The sequence below is a fragment of the Arachis stenosperma genome, chromosome 3, assembly GCF_014773155.1.
Source record: "Arachis stenosperma cultivar V10309 chromosome 3, arast.V10309.gnm1.PFL2, whole genome shotgun sequence".
NCBI lineage: Eukaryota > Viridiplantae > Streptophyta > Magnoliopsida > Fabales > Fabaceae > Arachis > Arachis stenosperma.
Genome location: NC_080379.1, coordinates 162625474 through 162641510, shown reverse-complemented (window position 1 = coordinate 162641510; position 16037 = coordinate 162625474). Strand labels below are relative to the sequence as shown.

General features: G+C 32.0%; 2 protein-coding genes across 2 annotated transcripts; one reads left to right on the top strand and one right to left on the bottom strand.

Annotated features, from left to right (window-relative positions):
* Nucleotides 1-922: 922 nt before the first annotated feature.
* On the top strand, nucleotides 923-9104 carry LOC130969027 (AMP deaminase-like). The gene is made up of 19 exons (XM_057894582.1): nucleotides 923-1594; nucleotides 1886-2070; nucleotides 2590-2803; nucleotides 2919-3076; nucleotides 3213-3264; nucleotides 3372-3499; nucleotides 3584-3763; nucleotides 4108-4175; nucleotides 4291-4433; nucleotides 4556-4617; nucleotides 4708-4821; nucleotides 5962-6102; nucleotides 6804-6956; nucleotides 7058-7111; nucleotides 7197-7307; nucleotides 7440-7613; nucleotides 7720-7800; nucleotides 8439-8537; nucleotides 8622-9104. Exons 1-19 carry the CDS (start codon nucleotides 1102-1104, stop codon nucleotides 8688-8690), a joined length of 2679 nt encoding a protein of 892 aa, XP_057750565.1. The 5' UTR covers nucleotides 923-1101; the 3' UTR covers nucleotides 8691-9104.
* Nucleotides 9105-12878: 3774 nt separating this feature from the next.
* LOC130969034 (thioredoxin H2-like) lies at nucleotides 12879-13842 on the bottom strand. The gene is made up of 3 exons (XM_057894590.1): nucleotides 13597-13842; nucleotides 13335-13457; nucleotides 12879-13224 (listed from the first exon to the last, which is right to left on the bottom strand). Exons 1-3 carry the CDS (start codon nucleotides 13738-13740, stop codon nucleotides 13093-13095), a joined length of 399 nt encoding a protein of 132 aa, XP_057750573.1. The 5' UTR covers nucleotides 13741-13842; the 3' UTR covers nucleotides 12879-13092.
* Nucleotides 13843-16037: the final 2195 nt, after the last annotated feature.

The window sequence follows — 16037 nt, the reverse complement described above, 5'->3', positions numbered from 1 at the left end:
CTCTTCAACATTTCAAAAGTAAATTCAAATGCATGTAAGCATAGATAGAGCTTCTGACCAGCAGGTTGATCAAATCCATATGCAATGCAACTTGCAACCGGCCTGGCCATCACTAGGACCAACGTGGTTAGAATGTTGACATTGTCAGGTGATGGACCATTAATGAAGGTGAAGCATTTTGTTAATGATGATGTGATATATTAACTTGTGTTTCTAAAACATATATTAATTAAATATTTATTATTATTATTATTATTATTAGATAACTATAGACCTGAATTTTTAATAACAAAATTTGACTTGGTTTGACCTTTTTTATTTCTAAAATTTAATTAACATGTATTTTAAAAGTATATGTTTGTGTTTTTATTATTAGAAGTTTTAAAAAATTATTTTAATAAATATATAAAAATATATTAAAATTTTAAAATTATAATTTTTATAAAATATTTTTCTATAGCCTTCCAATAAAATTGGAACGATTAATACAGATTACATTGGTATTACTACTTTTTTTTTTTGGATGTGGTACTACTACTTTTTTTTGTGTTTTTTCTTGGTCGGGCTATGTTTTGGTCTAGTTAGGTCCAGTGAAAGTGGTTTTGGTGAGAAACCTTTTGCAATTTGAAACACAACCAAAAAGATGTTAGCATAGCCCACTTAGTTTTATTCTTGTGTACAGTAATCAACCTATTACATGACCAAAAAAAAAAAGTATTCAACCTATTACGGGCTTACGGCTCGTCAAAAATAATAATAAAAAAAAGAAAATATCTTTTAATAGATATTTATTTTTTCGATTTCTCCAGACTCCAAAGCCCCACAAAAAGGGTAGGGGTTAACAGCAAATAACAACGAGCCACGTGGCATTAACGGGTGGGTCCCACTTAGGGATCTCCCTAGACACCTCTGAACAGTATTGAGGTGGAGCAAATGAAGCAGTAGCTGAGTTTCGCAGTTCTTCTTCGCTCTTAGCTCTTCAGTCTTCACTGTATCCGACTCCGTTTTAGTGTGTGTCAACTCGCTGAGTGACTCAGCTACCGAGTTCGAGTTCTTGTAGTTGAATGTGATCACCACCACCATCATCAATCAGTTGCTACAATGGATCCTTCATCTTCCATGTCGCTTCCACCTTCTATGCACCTCGCAATGGCGGCTCTGCTCGGAGCCTCCTTCATGGCCATCTCCGCCTTCTACATCCACCGCCGCACCGTTGACCACGTCCTCCACCGCCTCGTCGAGGTCCGCCGCGGGCCACCTCGTACTTCCTCTACCGGCGCCGTCGATGCCGACACCGACGACTACGATGACTTCGAAGAAGAAGAATACGAAGACGGCGACGATCGGAGCGGCTTCGGCGGAGAATTCGACGCTGATTCGACACACTATCAGGGAAGCCTGACAAGGTCCGTGGACGAAAGCTTGCTTCGGAGCTATAGGATTTCGTCTTCTATGCCTAACGTGGCTTCTGCGGCGGATTGGTTCCCGGAGGACCCTAGGTTCGGGAACACTGCGCAGAACCGTGTCTCGTCGCTTGATAATCTCAAGTTTGCGCCGCTAGGGCTTCCTTCTCTTCGAACGCGATCCACCACTGGTGCGAATTCGAACTCTCGAGCTTGAACTTGTTTTAAGTTTATCTAAGGTTTTTTCAACTTTCCGTGAAGTTGAAGTCGTTTTGATTCAATTCTCAATTAGTTATTCATTTATTTTTTCTGTCTGTTTTCGTTTGAGAGGATGCTTATATTATGTGTTCTTATCTGTAATTTGATCATTCATTTCACGCTATCGAAGTAGAAACTAGTGTGAGGTAGAAGTCGAGTTTCTTTCTTTTTTTTTTTCGTGGATTCTAGATTAAATTATGTTTATGTTTTTTGGATTCGTGAAGGAGAGAATGCTCAGCTTTCGAGTTCTTATAAAAGAATAGCATCTGTTGGTAGAATCATGACCCCGAGGTCGCCGGGGCGAACTGCTTTTGAAAGTACTGAAGATTCTGACGAGGAGGGAACACAGCTTGGTGATGACAGTCGCATTCCTTTCTACCCTGGGACTAGAGATTCTTCGAATAATTATGTGAGAATATGTTTTCTTACCTTTTGGAATTGTGAATGTTGATTATTTTCAATCCCCCCCCCCCCTCCCCCTCCACCCTCCTTCTTCCCCCCAGTTTAGGGGCCTAGTTGGGGAACATGCTTGTGATTTCAGTTACATATGAAAATTGTTACCTACCGTTATATTGAAATGTGAAGGGGACATATCCTTCATGCATGTCTTTGGGTCAAAGGTAACCAAGTGAGTTGCCAAATATTTATGGCTGTTATTAATTTAATGAATCTTTTAAAAATTTATAACTCATCCATAACAAAACCAGAAGTCTCCCGATGTTTAACAAACTCTCACATCAGGTAATGGAACCCTTGTAGTAAGTATTGAAACTGCCAGATTTTAACTTGGTCCAAACAATCTGTTCATGGTTGAAAAATCATAGGCTATAAAGTGTGGTGGATGACCATCAATTATCCTTCCTTGCTTGATTTTGGTATGCTATTGTTCATTGTACATTGTTTTAAATGGTTTGCTATGTTGTTGCAGGGACTGAATCCAAACATGTGCAATTTATCCGGTGTTGCTTTCAGGCTCGATGATGCAAACTCTGCACACCAGATGTCTGGAGAGGTTTCAAAAGAAGGGAAAGCAAATGGCGATATGAATACTGATGGAACAGTGGATTCAAATTCAGCACATGCTGCTGAAAAAGACCTTGCTTTTATCAGTAGTGTTTTCCCTAAAAGAAACACAGTGAACGGTAATGTCATATTTGTAACATAATCTGTACTATGATTCTTGTGTTTGGCATTTTTCTAATTTTATTCTTTTCACAGTGATTTGATGCATTTTTTCTCCTTTATAAAAATGTTCAGAGCCAATAAACATAGAAGAAGAGGAAGTGTGCAAGATGATTAGAGAGTGCTTAGATTTGCGTAAGCAATATGTTTACAAGGAAAACCTTCCATGGAAGGCTGAACCTGTGGAGGCTGACTCTGACCCATTTCATTTTGAACCAGTTGAAGCAACACCAGTAAGTTAGTTGTTTTCCATTATTCCCCTCAGATATTTTTGTTCCCATCTGCTAGAGATACTAACAGTAACCTTTTTCTTTCCCCCTTGAAGTGGTTTTCAAAATTGTTATACTGATGTTTTAATGTTTCTAACAGCATCATTTTAGAATGGAAGATGGAGTCATACATGTCTATGCAAATAAAACTGGTGAGCACACAGTTGTAAAAACAAGGCAATGCAATGATCATTTTCAGCTTTTTTATTTCTTTCTGTTAAGCATAGAATGACTGAGCTTCGTGTGAAACTGTCTGCAGACACTGAAGAGCTCTTCCCTGTTGCAAGCTCAACAACATTTTTTACAGATATGCATTACATTCTTAAAGTTATGTCTGTTGGGAATGTTCGCTCTGCATGCTATCACAGGCTTCGGTTTCTGGAGGAAGTATGTTTATACAACCTTTGCATATGTGATCTATTTGTGTTTTGCCTCTGGCTTTTGGTTAACATGCATCTGATCATTATACAGAAATTCCGCCTTCATCTATTACTAAATGCAGATAGGGAGTTTCTAGCCCAGAAAGGTGCACCACATCGAGATTTTTACAACATCCGAAAAGTTGATACTCACATTCACCATTCGGCTTGCATGAATCAGAAGCATCTCCTCCGCTTCATTAAGTCAAAACTAAGAAAAGAACCTGATGAGGTGATAATCTACTTTCGGACTGATTTAGGGGTTTAACTGATGAGTGCCCGCACTTAAGGCACTTGTTAAGGTACTAGAAGTAGATAATTTTAATTTTTTAAAAAAAAATTAAAAATTTTTTTTTTTAAAAATTTTCAGTGCATTAAATGTATTAGAAGGATAAAGGCTTTCTAGGTTTATTTCCCTAACAAGTGCTTTAAGGGCATTCTTAAGCAAATCCGTTTTTTGTTTTTTATTTTTTGACACCATAATAATGTAGGTTGTTTTCGCATCCTTTTTCTTCATCTAATTTTTAGTTGTTATTTCCTCTTAATGTTGCTAATAGTATTCATACATGTTGGCAGGTTGTTATATTTAGAGATGGAAAGTATATGACACTTAAGGAGGTTTTTGAGAGTTTGGATTTAACTGGGTATGAATTATTTTTCTGCTGAATTTTCATCTAATGACTTGTAGAAAGATGCTTGCTATATTTATGAGCTTTTATCTTGTCTGCGTGTTTCTAATAGGAGGCAATCGTAATGCAGGTATGATCTGAATGTCGATTTGTTGGATGTCCATGCAGATAAGAGTACATTTCATAGATTTGACAAATTCAACCTCAAGTACAATCCTTGCGGGCAAAGCAGACTCAGAGAGATATTTTTAAAGCAGGATAATCTTATCCAGGGTTTGTTTAAGATTATGAAAGATGCCTATTGTATAATTTTTTAAGCTGTAGGAACTCTGAATGTGTTAAAAGTGTTGATGCTTTATTGTTTCACAATAGCTTAAACGTACCCACATTCACAGGAAGGTTTCTGGCTGAAGTAACAAAGCAAGTTTTAACTGATCTTGAAGCTAGCAAATATCAGGTAACTTATTCACATGGCATAGACTTTTTTCTGTTAAATGTTTTTGTGTCTTATATATTAATTCATTTCTATTTATAAATCAAATTTCAGATGGCTGAGTACAGGATCTCTGTTTATGGAAGAAAACAGAGTGAATGGGACCAGCTAGCAAGTTGGTTTGTTAACAATGCTATTTATAACAAGAATGCTGTATGGCTAATCCAGGTGTGTTATTCTGTCTTGAGGCATAATTTTTAACATCTATTCTTTGATATGCATAGTCTGATGATAAACCATTGAGGCCCGGATATGATCCATCTGACCTCATAAAAGTCTGTCCTAACTGATTGACTCTTCTGGTGATACTAATTTGATATTTATACCAAGATTCTTATAGACTATAGACCAACTTCCCATAACTTTACAGTCATTTATTTACTTATTTATTGTGACTGTTTATAGGTCTTTTTAATACTCAAATGGGCTTCCTTAGTTTGAGTTTTAGGATTGTTTTGTTTTTCAGCCTGAACTTGTAATGGACAGTGGTAAATATTTGGAGAGAATATTTTATCCAAAAAAAAAAGAGAAAAAAAAAGAAGAAAAAGAAAGAAGGAAATACTCATGATTAGTACCCTTGGAAAAGTGGTTGAAGTAAGTAACTTCAAAATTGTATGCAGTCTGCAACGAGTGCTGTAATATTCCTGTATCCTGTTGTTGAAAGTGAATCTTCTTAATTCTTGCAAATTATAGCATTAACTCACGGGTGTTATCACTCAAACATATGCACAGCAAGTCTGTAACCACAATTCTTTGATGTAAAATGTCTTTGTTGCATGAGCATTTTCAGGTCTTTATATTACTTTTATAGTGCTATGTTTGTTGGAACTAGGAGAACTCTGCTTGTTGTCAACAGCATCATCACTTTAGTCTCCACATGAATTCCTGCTTCACTACCATAAGTTTTTAAGTGGGTTTAACTTCTAGATTAGCAAGTGGCAACTAACCTTGCACTGCATTGCTTCTTCCCAAAAGAAAAGAACTGTAAAAGAGAAAATAAGAGAGAAGTCACTTGATATTTGTTGGAATGTGCCATGTTAATTATACGGATCCTTACATAGATAATGGACATATAATGCAATTTTTTCTACAAGCAAAGAAAGATGAGGCTTAGATTTGATCATGTTGAAGAAACACCATTTGCAGCATTTTAATGCATGCTCTTTGTGATGTGATGTGATATAATATTTCTAACTTCATACATCATATGTCTTAATTGTTTATTCAGAATTGTGTTTGGTGCGTTTACTTGTATAGGATTTTGACTTTGACTATCATCTTTTTTTTATGAAACTTCCATTTGCACAGTTACCACGACTATACAACGTATACAAGAATATGGGAATTGTTACCTCCTTCCAGAATATTTTGGATAATGTGTTTATTCCTCTATTTGAAGTCACAATTGATCCAAACTCTCATCCTCAATTACATTTGTTTTTGAAGCAGGTTGGTCAATTTGATCCTTCCTTTGTTCTCATAGCTCTATTATGTATGTTCAAATGTAGAAGTCATAAAGTTAAATGACGTTCAGTATGTGTCATTTGATTATAGCAGTGAACATTTCTTGTGTAACTATGTCATGTTGTGACAATGATACATCAAGCAACTTTGTGGTGCTTTACCGGTGCCACTATGTAAATTGCTCATTGCTACTGTGTGGCTACTAATGACTGACTTTCTATATTGGAGTTGATTGTACCTGTTCAGCTAGTTGAAAGGCATACTCAATTATAATGGAGCTAAATATTCATGAGCTTCAGTTTATTTGAGTACTTTGCAAACTGCTTCTTTTATTCATCTTGCAAATACCTTGTTATTCAATAACAGTTATGTATTCAACCCTATATATTTAAAATCAAGCTGTTTTTCTTCTTTTGTTCAAAGATTTTTTTAAGTAGCTACCATCTGTGCAGTGTTGCTTTGTAGTAATAAAGGCTTGCTTTTCTGAACATTAAGTTTTACTTCACAGTTCATATGTCAGCAGTAGAGGATGAAGTTCGATTTGAGAGCCGGCATTCGATTCTTTATAATGTCATTGTTACAATTGTGTAGAGTTCAATTATTAAAATCATGAAAAAAGGAAGCACCATTTTTAATTCTTGTCTTCATAATTTACTAGGTATAACATGTTACTTTTTTGAAAGCAGGTGGTGGGATTTGACCTTGTAGATGATGAAAGTAAACCTGAAAGGCGTCCAACTAAGCACATGCCTACACCAGCAGAGTGGACTAATGAATTCAATCCAGCATACTCTTACTATCTTTATTACTGTTATGCAAACCTGTACACCCTCAACAAGGTTAATGTTATTTCCCTCTGCATACACGTCTTCAGCTTCTGGTTATTGTCTTCTCTTTCTTTTTCCAACATATTTAATATCTTACTTTCTATTGGTTTCAGCTCCGTGAATCTAAAGGAATGACCACTATTAAGTTGCGGCCCCATTGCGGAGAGGTTGTTTTCTGTGTGCTATAGTGGCTGTATGATTTGATTATTTATTTTATTTAAGATGGTTAATATATTTTACTTGCTTATGCAGGCAGGCGATAGTGATCATTTGGCTGCTGCTTTCCTCCTATGCCATAATATTTCCCATGGGATTAATCTACGGAAAACTCCTGTGTTGCAATATTTATATTACCTCGCACAGGTTAGCCCCTCATGAATAGTCAGTCATTTGGTCAGCATAACAATATCTATCATGCTGCAATCGTAGTTTGCGTTTGTTGTAAATCTTGAAAAATTTGTGATAATTTTAATGGCAGTCATGTTATCTTTTTAGGTTGGATTGGCAATGTCACCACTTAGCAATAATTCACTTTTCTTGGACTATTCTCGCAATCCGTTGCCCATGTTTTTCCAGCGAGGTCTGAATGTCTCTCTTTCTACTGATGATCCTTTGCAAATTCATTTGACAAAAGAACCCTTGCTTGAGGAATATAGCGTCGCAGCAAAGGTTTGCTCTGTTAAAACACCTAGGCTCCTTTTTCTTGGCTGACAACAGTTAAATATTTTGTTGCATCATTTCTTCTAGGGGTCAATAATTTTCACATGCACTGCAGGTATGGAAACTCTCTGCATGTGATATGTGCGAAATTGCCAGAAATTCTGTCTACCAGTCTGGATTTTCACATCAGACCAAGGTAAATGAGATGGTGTAGGAATTTTATGCACTGGATTACCTGTTTTTTCTTTTCTTTTATTTTTTATTATTAGGGTAAAGTATGTTTAACGTTTAATTGTATTCAATTTTGTCCCTAACGTTTTCGGTTTGTATCAAAACTACCCGAGTGTTAACTCCATCTGAAATGTTGGGAACAAAGTTGAAAATGTTTAGGGATATTTTTGAAACAAATCGAAAACGTTAATGGAAAAATTGAATGAATCGAAAACGTTAGGGACAAAATTGAATAAAATTAAATGTTAAGGATATTTTTGGAAAAAATTGCAAACCTTAGAGACGAAAATTACACTTTACCCTCATCATCATCATCATCATCATACTTTACCCTCATCATCATCATCATCAAAATTATACTTTACCCTTATCATGATGATCATCTTTATCTTTATCTTTGAGCTCTTCCATCCTTTTGGTCTGTATTCTCGTTTGATGTTTGATCCACAACTTTAGCTGTGAAAACTGAGAGCTATCCACATGCTGTTATAGTTATAGTATTATTGCATGGACGTTTATAAAATATTGTTTACCTGGCTCTTTCCTGAATTATAAATGTCTTGATTTTTTATTTAATTTATTTATTTTCCCTTCCTTTCACAGTTACGTTGGCTTGGGGACAAGTATTTCCTTAGAGGTCCGGAAGGAAATGATATTCACAAGACAAATGTTCCCAGTTTGAGAATTGCATTCCGATATGAGGTGGAACATTTGTGATAAACCCTATACAGAATGCAGTTTGATTATAATTATTCTATCTTGATAACGATTGTGTGTTTTGTGCAGACATGGAAGGATGAAATGCAATACATATACGCTGGTCAAGCCACCTTTCCTGAAGATGTAGACCCATGAAATGAAGTAACGAAAAATGAAATCAACCTGTTATGTGACTATTGTCAGTGCATTTACCACTGATGTTGAATAGCAGCTTCGGCGCTGACAACTTATTGTAACAACAATGTAACCTTTATGGTAGGCCTTAGTTACAACTTACATGGTTCAGAATCGAAGTTAAAAAATAAACAGAATAGAGAACTGAGAAGGCAGAAGAAGAGCTAGTATCTAACGCTGGCATTTTCTGCGGCAGGAATAGGAACACCTCTCTCTCTCTCTCTCTCTCTCTCTCTCTCTCTCGTTAATCACTGGTAGACTAGAAATAGTAAATTAATAATGGCCACTATGTGAATTTTGTTCTGCATGTGTAGGCCGTTAAAATATATTCTGTTTGGAAACATCAGAAAAAGTTTTTTTTTTTTTCCCTATCAAAATATCTACAAATTCTATTCCTGTTCGGTTACTTTTTAGTTTTGATGACTAGAGTACAATTAGAACTTAAAAGAGTTTACTGCCTTTGGCCAAATAATCATTAGCTGATTAAGCTCAAGTTCGAGCATTATTTAGAAAAACTTTTTATTTTTACAATATACACGGTGGGAGTAAAAAGGAGGTAGAATGATATCCGCCCTTTTACCTTGTAAATCTTTTTTAAACACCTTAACCTTAAGATTGATAGCCAATGTATAAAAACAATTCAACTAGGTATCCTTTAAAAATGGTACAATATTCAGCCTTTTATTACATTAATTTAAAAAAATTAAAACAAACACATTAAAATAGATTTCTTGTTTTCTTTTTTTAAATTTAAATACAAATCTACAAAAACCGGATTAACTAAAATTCAAATTCAAAATTTAAATTTAAAGCTTATAAATCCTAACAAATCTCAAATATTTCAAATCAGATTTTCATCACTAGTAAAATCTTCCTTCGTAAATATTCAGAACTGCAACGTTTACCCCTCTTCATATGTGACCGTTTTCGTCTTCTCCCGCGTTGCATACCTCCTCTGCGAGGATCTTCTCCTTCGGCGAACGCGCTCCTCCTCGCGACGTGCACCTCCCTCGCGACGCGCACACACCTCCTCCATCGATGGACTCCTCCCCATCCCTGGTGTCCTCCCTCGCACCACGCACAACCGCCTCCTCCTCTTCCTGTGCTTCTCCTGTCTCCTCTTCTACATCGCACTTTTTCTCTGTCTCTGGCAAAATTTTAAAAAAATTTGGTTGAGTTCATTCATGGAGATATGTTATCCCTTTCTTTTCATTTAATAAAAGGTTATATTTTTTCAATTTTTGTATAATATTAAATATGTCTATGTTTTATTTTTTTAAATGTGTTTGTGATTTTAACTCATATATTTGATTTGGAAGTTGTAATATTAACTTAATTTATGTGTCAATACTTAATTTTGGATGTGTTTATGTTGCTTATTATGTTCTTATGTATATATATAGAATTTTTTACGTGAGTTTTGGATGTGTTGATAAAATATTGAAAGTGCATTCTTATAATATTAGATGTGTTTACATTGTTTACTATGTTCTTATGTACATATATAAGTTTTTTTACATGAGTTTTGGATGTGTTGATAAAATATTTAGAGTACATTCTTATAATTTTGGATGTGTATTTGAGTTTAACTTTTTCTGTGTTCAATATGTAATTTAGAACTACAATAACAATAATTTAGATGTGTTAATACATAATTTTAAATGTGTTTATGTTGTTTATTTAATTTTAGATGTGTTTTTGACATGAGTTTTAAATGTTTTAAATAAAAAAATAATTGAAGTGAGTTTAATTAATTTTGAAAACTTCACTGATTTTTTTAAAAGAGAGAGAGAGTGTGAACGAGAGAGAGAGGGAGAAAATAAAGGAAATACTTTATTATAATGATAAGAACTTAGAGATTTTTTAGTTGATAAAGTTTAAAATAATAGTGGTTCCTTAAAAATAGGAAATATAATTAATTAAAAAATTAAAATAATAAAATATTAGATTTAAAGGCTGACTAAAGGCTGATTTATGTTGTACAAGTAGCATTTTCCGTATAAAAAGGAGGTAGAATGATATCCGTTTCCTTTTTCCATTTTTTTCTAAAGTAAAAAGGCCGACGATAAAGTTGAAATAGGTGAAAATAATATCGAATAAAATCTTATTTAAAATAAATTGTGACAAAAAGTTTCTTTAACCAAGCATCTAATCACTAATTAATATTTGCTTTGTTGAAAATCTGTATTATACATAGTAGCACCCTTTGCATACCTTTTTGACTCTTGCCACTCACTGCTATACCAAGAGGTATGATATGGATTCTCTCTCTCTCAAGCAAAAGTATGATTGGAATTTCGATTCCAGGGCTGGTTTTTCTCGTTACTGATTGCGTTGCTCTAGATGCTGCTAGGGTCATAGGGTGAACCAAAATGAGCGAATCCAACTGGTAGTTTAATTTGGTTGATATTTCCTTCCAACTTGACGAACGGTTTATAAAGTGCATTACACAAATGGTAATGGAGAATTTTAGTGCACGTAATCACTTTTATCGGATCACTTATTATGAATTAATTAACTAATGGTGTAGATTAAAACCCCTTTACTTTTAGTTTTAGCTGGCCACGGTCTGGTTATGTTTTAGTTATTAGAAAGATACATGAAGTGTATAGTTGGGCGGGGATAAAAATCTAATATATTTTTTTATGAATGAACTTGATGCGAAAAATTAGATAGAATATATCCGCTAAGAGTTCAAAGGCTGAGTTTTATGCCAGATTTCATGCTAAAAGGGCCGAATAAGTGTGCCATGAAAATTGAATAGCTAATTAAGCCAAAGAATTGTCTGATCTGGACTTTATGATTTGCAACGAATAAAAGAGTTTTGAGAAGTGCTCTCTTAGCATTGCTGAAATCATTCAAATTGCTTGGAGGGTGTTCATATGTGTAGTATTGAAATATCAAGTGTGACTTTGTAAGAGGTGAAGTAGCATATTAATTGATGATGATTAATTCAGTGAAAACTGAAGAGTTACATAACGTGGAGGGTCTATAGATTCATTGTCTTAATGTTTTAACTGACTGGATGGCTAGCAAAGAAAAGTACAAGGAAAGAAGCAGGATATCACTTTGTAGATTTATCTTATGGAGATCTCAAAGGAATGGTAGCTGATCATGGAAGAGGGATCCCGTTACCCCGTCTAATTAGAGTGCAATCTGTGTCTCTTTTTTCTTCTTCGGGTTTTAAGCTCCCTCCAAGCACAAAAAAAAAAAAAAAGATTAGTTGACACCATTTTAATTTATATGTAAATTCATATGCAGTTATCTTTTAAATGATTTTACATGTTTGATTAATCAAGTATTTAACAATTTTCTGATCTATTTATAGATAATATATATATAATTGATTATAATTATATTAATTATTTTATATTATATGACTTTTACATATATATATATATATTATTTTGATTTGAGTTTAAACTTAAATAAAATTAAATATTTTATTTTGGGCATTTAGGAATTAATAGAAACTAATAGCCACGTATAAATAGAACTTTAGGATTTTGGTCTCTAACGTATTAAATCACTTTGCGACTCTCATTTCATCGGAGAGTTGCTATTAAACCTAAAATAAGAATGTAGTATATTTTGGTTGATAAAGATCAAAGAATTATAAAATCAAACTCTCTCAAAGTGATAGATTTAGGTTAATGATTTATCATAGATGGTCTTAGGTTAAAAAATTTAAGAATGTCCAACATTTTTAACTATTAACTCTACATGAAGATAACTGCATGAAAATATTTACCTTTAATTTATTTTGGATTGTTTCATAAAATAATTAAATATTGAATAATTATCAATAATAAATTAGAATTATCTATACACCATTAAAACATAATATATATTTTTTTTTCTTAGAAATAAGTTTCATCAATACCAATTGAATTATGCAATAGCAGATATATGTGATTTTCTAAGTACTATATATGGAACAAATTCTTAAGTAGTAGTTGTCACCAGATCCAACCATGCACCCAAATATTTTATAACTTCAAAAACATAAATTCTGAGTAGCACTTCGTGAATTTACTTATTATACGAAAAAAAAAATTCAAAATTCGACTTAATAATAATAATAATAATAATAATAATAATAATAATAATAATAATAATAATAATAATAATAATAATAATATAGTAGTTTCACATTCATAAAATAATGCAATGCATGGATACTGAAAAAAGGTGTAGATTTACATACATATAAGTACGTACTATTACACACTGACGTAACGCTCAAGCAATACTATTAGAGGGCACCAACCTAGTATAATTAGTTGGGGGTATTATTTCACAAGTTCTATAGATAATGATTGCTTGAGGGTACCATTAACTAGTAAGATCATAATATCATTATTCATTTCCTGTGTTTCTCAATAAGCTTCTGCAACTCCTCCTTTCTTGCACCGACCACCTTATCAACAATTTTCCCTTTCTTAACTAAAACGAATGTTGGCATTGCCTGCACCTGGAATTCTTGGGCCACTCCCTGATTCAATATCCCAACTCGTACGTTAATTAGTAAACAAATTAAATTAAAATAATGTTGAATATATAAATAATCCCACATATATAATAACTAAGTTCGAACAAACTTACCATTAACTCATCCACATCAAGTTTAATGAACTCAACCTCTGTGTATTTGGCAGAAAAATCTTTGAAAATTGGGTCCATGTATTTGCAAGGTCCACACCATGTTGCCGTGAAGTCAATCACCATCTTTAGCAAACAAATTCATAAACTATATATCTCTCAAAAATAATTTTAATGACAACAATAATAATAAAATGAAATACTATTATATGATACTAATTAATAATTAATAACTAATTGTATATATAGGTTTTTCAAAGCTTACCAGCTTATTTGTTTGTTTGGAAGCATCAAAGTGAGCCTTCCATTTAGCAGAGGAATGAAAGGTGAGGATTCGAGAAGTAGCTACTGATGATAATGGCTTTGGTGCTCTTTGAACATATTCCAAATTTGAATAGTTGGCTCCCATAATCAAATTATTCTTCCTTTTACAAAAAACCCAAAAGATTGTTTCAGGCACTATACTTTAATTTGGGGTTTAATTACTCAACTTTTGTTGGGTTGCTATACCATTTGGTTGCAAAATTCAAGGCCTTTATATAGAGAGTAGCAAAGTATAATTGCAATACTATTTTATCGTTTAATATGAGAACTAGCTACTTAGTATCGGATTCTCTTGCAAGATAAGCTGCTAATTTTGACAATATTTACTGCTCGTACCCAAACAAATTAAATATCCTTAGCATGTGTTTAAAAGAGTTTTAAAAAAATTAAAACCTACATTTTTGTATAAAATACTAATATTCATCTTGAGAAATATTAGACGATTAATTTTTGTGGTTTGTTTTTTTTTGTTTTGTTTTTATACATTTGAACCAACTTTTTCTAATAAAAATATTAGCCCCTTATTATTCTCCATTCATTTTGTCACTTTAAAGTTTAAACTCAATTTAATATGATTCACACTATATATAGTCTTTTTTTTTTAAAAAAAAAAATTCACCCTTGAATAATGAAGAAGTCTAGTACGCATTTTTAAAACTATTTAACTTTCAAATATTTAAATAACGTTTTTTATAGAAAAATGTTGAGGAACTATTTTTTTTTTAATCAATAGAATTAAAATTTTTGTCTAACACCTAATTTTTATACTATTAAAATTTAGAATTTAATGTTTAAGATTTAAATTTTAAAATTGGTTAAATATTAGTCAAAAATAATAAATTTTATTTGTAGTATGATATTATTTTTTTATTAGAGTAATGCTATCTAGTCAAAAATTACAAATAATAAATAAAATATATACTTAATAACATTCTCACTTACCAAAGAGTGTTAATTACTCTCCTTAATTAATTTACGCAATTAATTTTTCTATAAATATCTCCTTTCATTTAATTACACTAAAAATCAATTCAAATTTTATGGAATCAAATTCGAAAAAACTAACCCTCATTATTAACTTATTGGGTAAAGTACTAAATTGGTCCTCTAGGTTTGGGCGTAATTCTATTTTGGTCTTTAAGGTTTAAAGTGTTCTATTTGAATCTAAAAAAGTTTCATTCAGCATCAATTTAGTCCCACAGTGAGGTCAAAATTAAATAATTAACAAAATGTCCTATATAACAACAGTTCAAGAACAAAATCGATAATCTGGAGAACAAGTACAAGCTCTAGAGGCACAAAATCAACCATTGATGCATCAATACATTTATTTATCATTTTTTTAGTTTTATAGAAAATATTTTATTTATATTAAAAAATTATTAAAAAATATTTATGAGCTATTAAAAATGGGCAAAAGAGTATTGTATAGAATTCGAATTGATAGCTCATTAATATTTTAAAAAAGTCTCGTAATTAAATATTTTGTTAGTTTTTTTAATGCATGAAATAAAATATATATATTTTTAATTTTTAAACTATTAATTTTTTAATAAAATTTATGGACTAAAAAGTATTGCAAATTATTTCATAAAATGTGTGTAGTTCAAATTACTCTCTTTCGAATTACTATGGGCACCAACTCTTTGAGTAATTCGAATATGCCCAATTCGAATTACTATGGATAGTTTTTGTGTGTAATTCGAATCACCCTGATTCTAATTACTGTGTGTAATTTAAATCAGGTTGATTCGAATTAGTGGGTGTGTGCGTGTGTGTAATTCGAATCAGTATGATTACTGATTCGAATTACATAGAGATGAAGTTCGAATTAGGCTGATTCAAACTATATAGAAATGTCTCTTGATTGATTCATGAACCAGTTTTTGATTTAGTTTATATCAGTGATTTGCCCTTAAAATTATGATTTATTGATGCACATATAAGATCATTTAAAAAATACATATCTTAAAATTAGATAATATTATAATCATAAATATTCATTAATTATAGACATTATACGTATGAATATATAGAAATTATAAGTATAAATTTATAAATATTATTTATGTAAAATTGATATTAAATTAAAAATATTTTGACTATCTTCACTATATAGAACAAGAATAAAAAATTAAAGAAAATAGATTAAAAAATTCACATGCATAATAGATTAAAAATTAGCACAGAAAAGAAATATAATAGAAAAAATCTACTGTACTTAGTAAAATTGTTAATAATATAGTTGATAAAATAATTTGAATATTATTATTATTATTATTATTATTATTATTATTATTATTATTATTAATAAATTATTATTTTTATTCATAAAAATTTAGAATACTGATAAATCTATCCACAAATAAATAAAATTATTAT

Coding starts and splice junctions, on each gene's coding strand:
- LOC130969027 (XM_057894582.1), top strand. CDS start 1,102: ATGGATCCTTCATCTTCCATGTCGCTTCCACCTTCTATGCACCTCGCA. Junction 4,618..4,707: donor TTGAAGCTAGCAAATATCAG/GTAACTTATTCA, acceptor ATCAAATTTCAG/ATGGCTGAGTACAGGATCTC. Junction 7,614..7,719: donor AATATAGCGTCGCAGCAAAG/GTTTGCTCTGTT, acceptor CATGCACTGCAG/GTATGGAAACTCTCTGCATG.
- LOC130969034 (XM_057894590.1), bottom strand. CDS start 13,740: ATGGGAGCCAACTATTCAAATTTGGAATATGTTCAAAGAGCACCAAAG. Junction 13,458..13,596: donor CCAAACAAACAAATAAGCTG/GTAAGCTTTGAA, acceptor TGTTTGCTAAAG/ATGGTGATTGACTTCACGGC. Junction 13,225..13,334: donor TTGATGTGGATGAGTTAATG/GTAAGTTTGTTC, acceptor ATATTGAATCAG/GGAGTGGCCCAAGAATTCCA.